This window comes from Taurulus bubalis (assembly GCF_910589615.1).
Source record: "Taurulus bubalis genome assembly, chromosome: 6".
Classification (NCBI taxonomy): Eukaryota; Metazoa; Chordata; class Actinopteri; order Perciformes; family Cottidae; genus Taurulus; species Taurulus bubalis.
In genome coordinates, this window is record NC_136594.1 from 1,852,901 (window position 1) to 1,862,290 (window position 9,390).

The window sequence follows — 9,390 nt, forward strand, 5'->3', positions numbered from 1 at the left end:
TCCAGCTGAACGCCGGCGGCCCCACGGCTCAACATTTCTTTCCCGGAGACGAGACGGGATCATGGCTTCCGGTTGGGGGACGAGCGCTCCAAGCCGTCAGGAAGCTGCGTAGAGTCACTGAAGCTGCTGGTCCATTAACGCCGTTTCTTGGATTCCATCTCCCAACAATGTGTAGGTTTTTAAAATGATCATTATTATCATTTAGCTGACGCTTTTATCCAAAAGTGAGACAATCGTAGACGCAGCAACGGGGAGCAATTCGGGGTTAAGCATCTTGCTCAAGGACTAGCGGAGCCGGGGCTCGAACCACCGATCCTCTGATTGAAAGACGGGCACGCTAACCACTGAGCCACAGTCGATGATTCGCCCCTAGATCGTGCAAAAGGTTTTAGCATGACTGCATGAAATGTTCACGCGGACTTTAACACCTTTTTCCAAGTGAATTGGCTGTGGACGCGTTCGGGGGGCCTTTGACCTTTTCTGATCCTGCGACCTTTGCGATATGAACTGCACTCCCAATGCCACCCTCACGCCTCAGCTGGGCGGCGGCGGAGGTGGCAGGGGCGGCGGCGGGGGCCTTTGGGTGACGTCCCTGCTCGGCGCCACGCTGACCATCATGTGCGCCATGGGCGTGGCGGGCAACGCCTACACGCTGGCCATCACCCGCTCGGCCGCGCTGCGCCGCACCGGCTCCATGTACGTCTACATCGTCAACCTGGCGCTGGCCGACCTGCTCTACCTCTCCACCATCCCCTTCGTGGTCTGCACCTACTTTGCCCACGACTGGCTGTTCGGCGAGGCCGGCTGCCGCATCCTGCTGAGCCTGGACCTGCTCACCATGCACGCCAGCGTCTTCATCCTGGTGGCCATGAGCCTGGAGCGCTACCGCGCCGTAGCTCGGCCCTTCAGCGCGCACAGGTCCTCGTCCCGCCGGCGGAGGCTGGCGGCGGCGGTCATCTGGGGCCTGTCCTTCTTGCTGACGCTGCCCATGATGGTGATGATCCGGCTCAGCGAGGGCAAGCCCACCGCGGCCGGTTTGGTGAAGAGGATCTGCTTCCCCACCTGGACCCCCGAGGCCTTCAAGGCCTACATCACCGTCCTGTTCCTCACCAGCGTCCTGGTCCCCGGCCTGGTGATCGTGGGGCTGTACGCGGGGCTGGCCGGCCGCTACTGGGCCGTGCAGGCGAGTTTGGGAGGCGGCAGCAGCCGCTCCGTCCGGCGGAGAGGACTCAAGCAGAAGGTGGTGTCCATGATCTTCTGCATCGTCGTGGCCTACTGGGCTTGTTTCCTGCCCTTCTGGGGCTGGCAGCTGGCCAAGCTGTTCTCTCCGGACTCCCTGAAGTCCTTCTCTCCGGCCGCCCACAACTACGTGAACTTCTTCGTCACGTGTCTGACGTACGGGAACAGCTGCATCAACCCGTTCCTCTACACGCTCCTGACCCGGAACTACAAAGACTACCTGGCCCAGAAAGGCCAGTCCGTGGGCTCGAGCCGGGCCGACCCCGTGTCGGCCGTGACGACGCCGCTGCAGGAGCTTTAGCGGCCGGATAAATGATCCCTGATCCCGGACACTGCTCATCAGACTTTCTTTTTGTAATATGTGTGAGACGCTTGTAATCTGACTTTTTGCAATATTTGATCTCTGTTTGAAAACCAGATACAGATTCAGAGGAACGCGGCACAGCAGGTGGATGTTTGCTCACGTGAAAGTCTTCTGGTTGGAGCGTTTAAATCTGGATTTTACCCTTCCTCTTGTGTTAGCTTTCTGTTAGCATATCTTGTGTTAGCTTCCTGTTAGCATCTCTTGTGTTAGCTTCCTGTTAGCATCTCTTGTGTTAGCTTTCTGTTAGCATCTCTTGTGTTAGCGGGTCGGTTTTGACCCATGTCTTAAATCATCTGTAAAATACACTAAAACTATTATCTATAATCCAATGTGTTTCTCATCTCTTGGTGACCTTGTTAGGCTTCCTTATCCATGAACATATTGTTTATGTTTTAATATTGTAGGTGTGGGCCTCTGGGCCTTTTCTATGTCAGGATACCTCCATTTCAATTAAAGAAATGTTAAAATGAACCTCAAGAGAATCATGTGAATAAATAAAAGGTTGTTGTGTTACCTGGCTATTACTGAGGGTATTAGAACACATCTCTTAAATACATTTATGTTTTCATTTTAATATTATACTATATTTTGACCCATGTATATTTACTTCAGGAAAAAGGCTAAACAGGCTTTTTTTCAGCACTAGAACTTTAATACAAACACAAAATGAAAAGCAGAACAAGTCATAACACTAAATATAGATTTGCAAGGTCAAACAAACAACAACCAATCAAGCCAATCTTTTTTTCATAACTGGGTCAAAACCGACCCTAACAACACAAAGGTCATCATTTCAACCAGAGCATTTTATAATTTAGTGGAAACAAATGTTTTTGTTTTATTTAGTTGAAATAGAAGTTCCTGACTAAGTCAAATAGCTTTGATGCAATAAATACATTGATGTGCTTCTTTTATGCATTTAAAACTTAAAACAGGTCGGTGCCGACCCGAACACAAGAGGAAGGATAAGTTAACGCCTAGCCTCACATGTACTGACTGACTGACAACCTGCAGTTCTGTCTTCTCGATAGTCACAACATCATGACGAAGAATCTATAAAACTACTGATATTTGGGTTTCAAATTTGAGTTCAAAAGAATTCAATTAGCTTCGAAAAAGTTATACAAATAAAAAAAGGGAAATATTGTTCTGGTGACGAGACATGTCTAATGTTAAGAAGTGCTTTATTTTTTGCTCTCTCTCTCTCTCTCTCCACTCCTCTGTTTGCCATCCAGCTGACACACACACACACACACACACACACACACACACACACACACACACACACACGCACACACACATAAACACACGCATGTAAAGGATATTTCATCGACTCTCTGGGAATGTGCTCGCTCCGTGTCACATTCCTCAGCCTCCAGCCACGACTTCTTTGAGTCCTCCTGCAAATTGTCTCCTAGAGAATATCTTCCTCCGTCTCTCCTCCTCCTGCTTCGTCCTGTTTGATCCTCCCTTTGCGTGCAGGTCAGTATATTATTAAAGTGGATAAACAGTCACATCCACGTTCAGGGTCGCAGGACAGCTCGGTTACAATGTTTCCGCTTTGGTATTTTGTTTTATTTTGTTCACATCTTTTCTTTCACGTCTTGTAACAATTTAAACTCGTCACCTTTTGTACAAACTTGCATTTAAAAATTAAAAGACGTCTAGAATATTACCATAGTTGAATTGATGAAATGGTCGTCATGCAGATTCAGTGGCTCTTGTCTGGTTTTAGGATTCTTAAGTCCATTGAAAGGAGACACTAAAGGGAGACACTACAGAATATAATGGGATTAAAAAATATAGAGTTTTTTCATATATATATAAAAAAATATTGTCCTAATGTAAGTAATCAACTGTAGAATGTTCATGGTGATATATATATATATATATATATATATATATATATATATATATATATATATATATATATATATATATCACATATACATACATATATGTGATATATATATATATATATATATATATATATATATATATATATATATACATATATATATATATATATATATATATATGTATATATATATACATATATATATATATATATATCATATATATGTGATATATATATCATATATATGTGATATATGTATGTATATATATATATATATATCACATATATGTATGTATATGTGATATATATATATATATATATATATATATATATATATATATATATATATATATATATATATATATATATATATATATCACAGCTTCAATATCCATCTAATGCTAACTATAAAATAACCAACAGAGGAAGTAGTAAATTAAACTCCTAAATGTGTATTTTGGATGTTTTCTAGACTGAAAAAAGATGTTATGGAAGCAAAATAGACCAAAATAATAACTGACAACTGCATATAAAAATATATATATATATATATATATGAACTCGCCTCCATTGAACGTCACCGCCACAAACGTCTGATCGAAATCCTACACGACTGCTCAGCCGGTGGTCAAATAGTCGACATGTGAATGACATCATAACTATGTGTGTATGTGAAGGTCAACGTCAGGAAACAACTCTTTCAGTCAAGTATAGATATTATTAAGAGATTACTAATATAACGTCTGTTTCCTATCAAAATCTGTTCTTCATGTCAAAAGAACAAACATCACTTGAGGTCTTTGGTGTGTGTTAGGGAGTGAGCGATAGAGACAGACACACTTTTCTTCACAGCTTTTATTAACACACCCAGTGACTGATGACATCCAGCATGCGCATGTGCTGCGGCTCCCTCTTCAGGCCAGTTCATGTCGTTACAACATCGGCTAAACCAAACTACTCGTTGGTTTAAAATCTCTGCTGTTATTTTTCATACTCCTCTGCAGGAGAAAAGATGAATGAGCAGGTCTGTGTTCAGTAATGTACAACAGACTATTAAAGCAACACACATACAAGGTGGACAGGTCAAGCGTCGAGGACTTCTACTTTATCTTGATGCCGATGATCCTCGCGCCCCCGCTGACGTCAAAGTACTTGTACTTGACGTCTCCGAGGCGGTTGGGGAAGTTCAGCATGGAGCCGTCGGGGAGCTTGATGTAAAACTGCTCGTTGTTGAAGTTGATGTGAAACTGTGGAGGATGAAGAGAGACCTCGTGGTTTATCTCACGGTGTCCCGTTTCAGTTCATTTCAGACATTTAGAAAAGATAAGAGGATGTAAAAGAAGAATGACTGAGAACAGAAGATATCTCTCTCTCTCTCTCTCGGCGGCTGTTTGGCTTTACAAGCCCATAAACCTCGACATGATTGGACAGCTAAGCGGCTGTTGACTTAACAGCGTTGCAGCACAGACTCCACGCCCAGTGATGATAACCTCCCGGTGATAATAACCTCCCAGTGATAATAACCTCCCAGTGATAATAACCTCCTGATGGCCAAAGACATCATGGAGTTTGAGCTAATGACTCCAATAAACACAGAAAAACTACTTTGCCAACGGTCTATTCTTTAAGATGCGGCGGGATCGACCCCAAAGCGCCTTTGTATTCTCTCCAATGATGAAACCAGAAGCCGCCGTTAGATATCAGATATTTATGTGCTGCAGAATTCGATATTAAAAGATTGAAGGACTAAAAAGAAAAACTCTGCTTTGAGCTAAATTTAAAGGCGGCGCCACATCTGTCGACCTTTTCTTCTTCGTTGGAGATATGATTGTGTGAACTTTCTTTTACTCTTGAATCATACAGAAGTGACAGAATAAATAACTTGTTCTTCCTCTGAAAAATGAAAAGGGGAAACAACAAATAATAATAATAATAACCCTGCCTCAATAAAAACGACAGCTTTCGCTGATACAACCTTTTTTTGGTCTGGTGTGAGTATCAGCAGCTTGTGGTGACTCATCGACATTTTGACTTAGAAACAAGTCATAGAAGCAAAGACACACTTCAAACACGCACAGGACCTTCACCCAGGAGAGCGCTGTTCGTGTTACATAACGTTGTTATGTTATTTTGTTACGTTGCTATGTTACGTTGTTATGTTATTTTGTTACGTTGTTATGTTACGTTGTTATTTTACGTTGTTTTTCCCATGCTTCGCTACGCCGTTATGTTACGTCGTTATGTTACGTTGTTTTGTTACGTTGTTATGTTACGTTGTTATGTTACGTTGATACATTGTTTTGTTACGTTGTTTTGTTACGTTGTCTGTTACTTTGTTACGTTGTTTTGTTATGTTGTTATGTTACGTTGTTATGTTATTTTGGTACGTTGTTATTTTATGTTGTTTTTCCCATGCTTCGTTGCGTTGTTATGCTACGTCGTTAAGCTACGTCGTTATGTTACATTGTTATGTTACGTTGTTATGTTGTTGTTACATTGCTTTGTTACGTTGCTTTGTTACGTTGTCTGTTACGTTGTATGTTAGGTTGTTTTGTTACGTTGTCTGTTAGGTTGTTTTGTTACGTTGTCTGTTACGTTGTTTTGTTACATTGTTTTGTTACGTTGTTTTGTTACATTGTTTTGTTACATTGTCTGTTGCGTTATTTTGTTACGTTGTTTTGTTACATTGTTTTGTTACGTTGTTTTGTTGCGTTGTTTGTTACGTTGTTTTGTTCCATTGTTTTGTTACGTTGTTTTGTTACGTTGTCTTGTTACGTTGTCTGTTACGTTGTTTTGTTACGTTGTCTGTTACATTGTTTTGTTACATTGTTTTGTTACGTTGTTTTGTTACATTGTCTGCTATGTTGTTATGTTATGTTGCTTTGCTTTGTTTTGTTACGTTGTTTTGTTAGACCAACACTGTAAAAGAGATGTCTATAAAACTGGACACATCAATTGGCAAATAGTAAATTATGACTCTTTCTTTTATGAATTTTTGATCCATGAACATTTTATATTGTGAAGCTTTCCTCAAGCTGAGAATATATAAATAAATGCACAGTTTATTTGCTGGCAGCTGGGTTGTTGGTAACGGACACGCTCACTCTCCCAACACACCTTGCATTCCTCCCCACGCGCGAAGGGGAAGTTTCCCTCGGAGTGCTCGTCGCCCCAGCTTCCCCCGGACAGGGAGTTGAAGACGATGGTGTTGGTTTCGAAGCGCGGGTTGAAGTGCATGGCGATGTTTTCAGAGTCATGACCGATGTTGATGGCGAAGCTGCAGAGGAGGCGGGAAACACGGAGGTCAAAAGGGTGCAATTAACGTGAAAAAAAGGGAAGAAGTGGATGAAACATTAACCCGAGACGCCACGTCAGCTTCCTCTTCCCTCAACGTGCCGCCACTGGACTTACGATTCGCTGTCGTCATCAGGCTTGATGCGGACCTTGAACTCCTGCCCCTCCTTGAACGTCATGTTCGTCAACTTCTGCAAAGGGAAAGACAAAGAGGGGAATGACAACTGATTCTGATGGATGGATGTGTCATTATTAATTAAAAACAATCTGAAGACTGAGCGATTGTTATATAAAACTGTAAATCATAGCTTGTTTTATGAAAAAAAAGCCACAAACTGCTGTATTTGGATGTATTGAACATCATAAGTAATATACAAGTGAATTATATGGTTTGGTACATGAGAAAATTCAAATGTCACAGATGTGCGCAAATGCAAATTTTTGAGACCTCGTCTGAATGTTCTCTGTTCTAAACCCTCTCTAACTTTTTATCAAAGTCAACCTTTGCAGAGAGAATGTTCACATATTGAGCTATGATTTGGGTTAGAGAATGTTCACATATTAAGCTATGATTTGGGTTAGAGAATGTTCACATATTGTGCTATGATTTGGGTTAGAGAATGTTCACATATTGAGCTATGATTTGGGTTAGAGAATGTTCACATATTGTGCTATGATTTGGGTTAGAGAATGTTCACATATTGAGCTATGATTTGGGTTAGAGTTGGACCTTACAGCTGCATCATTACAACTACAGAATTGTGATCAGACCAACAATCTGGGGAGCAGATCTTTCACAGGAAGCTGAATGTGACCTATTGAGCCTCGAGTTCATCCTTCTGCATCACAAACTATTTGGTCAGTGAGACTAACTTGCGCTGACGTTTCAGTCAGAAGATTTCATTTCATTTGAGAACAAGCCGGTCTTTGATGTGTAATCTACTTCAGAGACAAACAGAGATGATTGTCTGTGGAAAAACTGTTTTAGCCGGTAATGATCAACCCGGGTGGACCGGTGCCCTTCGCTGTAAAAGCACTGAAACAGGAAGGCGGCGTATTTGTTCCTCAACATGCGGTCGTCGTAACGGAACAATAAAACCATAAAAAACACATAAACTATTGAACCCGTGCATCAACCTCCTGCTGCAATATCGACTTGCAAACACGAGACAGGTGTGCATTTACCACACCTGTATAAACAGATGTGGGTGTGGCTTAGCAAACCTGATAAAACACCTATCTTTAATTGATTATTTAAAAAAAGTATCATCATGACACACCAGGAAGCCAGTTAACCCGTTCACCTCATCAATAAAGCAATAAATCCTGTTCACTATTGTCCCTCCTATGGATGAGCATCACCTGATATGAGTCACACATGAACTTCATATCCTGACCCCCGTATACCTGCACCACACCTGTAGATGCCTCAGTCTTTACATTCAGCGTTGTCTTCTCCCTGATCTCAGTTCAATACGTGTTTATCATTGACTAATGAAGTTCACTTATGCTGTATTAATCCCTGTGTGGATTTGAGTCATCATACGTATTTAGGAGTGGGTTGCAACATCCCGGACACATCATACCTCGCACTAAATGCATCATCTCACAGTGATTATTAAAGAGGTAACCAAGTTAACCAGCGCTCCACGTATTTAAATTTGTATTTAGAAGTTTTCACTTCTGATTATGTGAAGCCGAGCGCTTCCATGTGGACCTTTTAGATTTGTGGGTCAGCTTTTGGGCTTTGTTCTCCACGTCTTAGACACACTGCAGAAGTGAGGAAGTGTCACATGTTCCTGTGTTAATGATTGGCATGATACTCAGGCAAAAACTCTAATAACTAAACTGGAAAAAAAGTAGACATGGCGCTACCCAACACTAGAATTTAAGCTACCAGCGCCGTCACAACCGGTGTTAACAAACTCTGCAAAGAACGTTGACACAAACCTCTTTAAACTCGACAATCTACCTAAAATAAGATGAACAGCAAGACAGACGGCCTCTCCTCTAAGAGTGCAGTTAGCCTTTTAGAATCTAGGGGGCAGACTGAGCGATTGTTATATAAAACTGTAAATCATAGCTTGCTTTATAAAAAAGCACAAAACTGCTGTATTTGGATGTATTGAACATCATAAGTAATATACAACTGAAATGTATGGTTTGGTACATGAGAAAAATCAGATGTCACAAATGTGGGCAAATGCAAATTTTTTAGTCCTCGCCTGAATGTTCTCTGTTCTAAACCCTCTCGACTTTGTTCTGCTTCACTTTATCAAAGTCAACCTTTGCAGATAGAATGTTCACATATTGTGTTATGATTTGGGTTAGAGAATGTTCACATATTGTGTTATGATTTGGGTTAGAGAATGTTCACATATTGAGCTCTGATTTGGGTTAGAGAATGTTCACATATTGTGTTATGATTTGGGTTAGAGAATGTTCACATATTGAGCTATGATTTGGGTTAGAGAATGTTCACATATTGTGTATGATTTGGGTTAGAGAATGTTCACATATTGAGCTATGATTTGGGTTAGAGAATGTTCACATATTGAGTTATGATTTGGGTTAGAGAATGTTCACATATTGTATATGATTTGGGTTAGTGAATGTTCACATATTGTTTATGATT

The 9,390-nt window shown here is 41.3% G+C and overlaps 2 protein-coding genes across 2 annotated transcripts; one reads left to right on the forward strand and one right to left on the reverse strand.

The window, feature by feature from the left end:
- Positions 1-502: 502 nt before the first annotated feature.
- On the forward strand, positions 503-1,540 carry uts2r4 (urotensin-2 receptor 4; the record flags this gene model as incomplete). Its single annotated transcript, XM_079219885.1, has 1 exon — positions 503-1,540. One exon carries the CDS (start codon positions 503-505, stop codon positions 1,538-1,540), a length of 1,038 nt encoding a protein of 345 aa, XP_079076011.1.
- A 3,021-nt stretch (positions 1,541-4,561) lies between these two features.
- Positions 4,562-6,934, reverse strand: lgals2b (lectin, galactoside-binding, soluble, 2b; the record flags this gene model as incomplete). The annotated part of the gene is made up of 3 exons (XM_079219590.1): positions 4,562-4,708; positions 6,579-6,738; positions 6,873-6,934. 3 exons carry the CDS (start codon positions 6,932-6,934, stop codon positions 4,562-4,564), a joined length of 369 nt encoding a protein of 122 aa, XP_079075716.1.
- Positions 6,935-9,390: the final 2,456 nt, after the last annotated feature.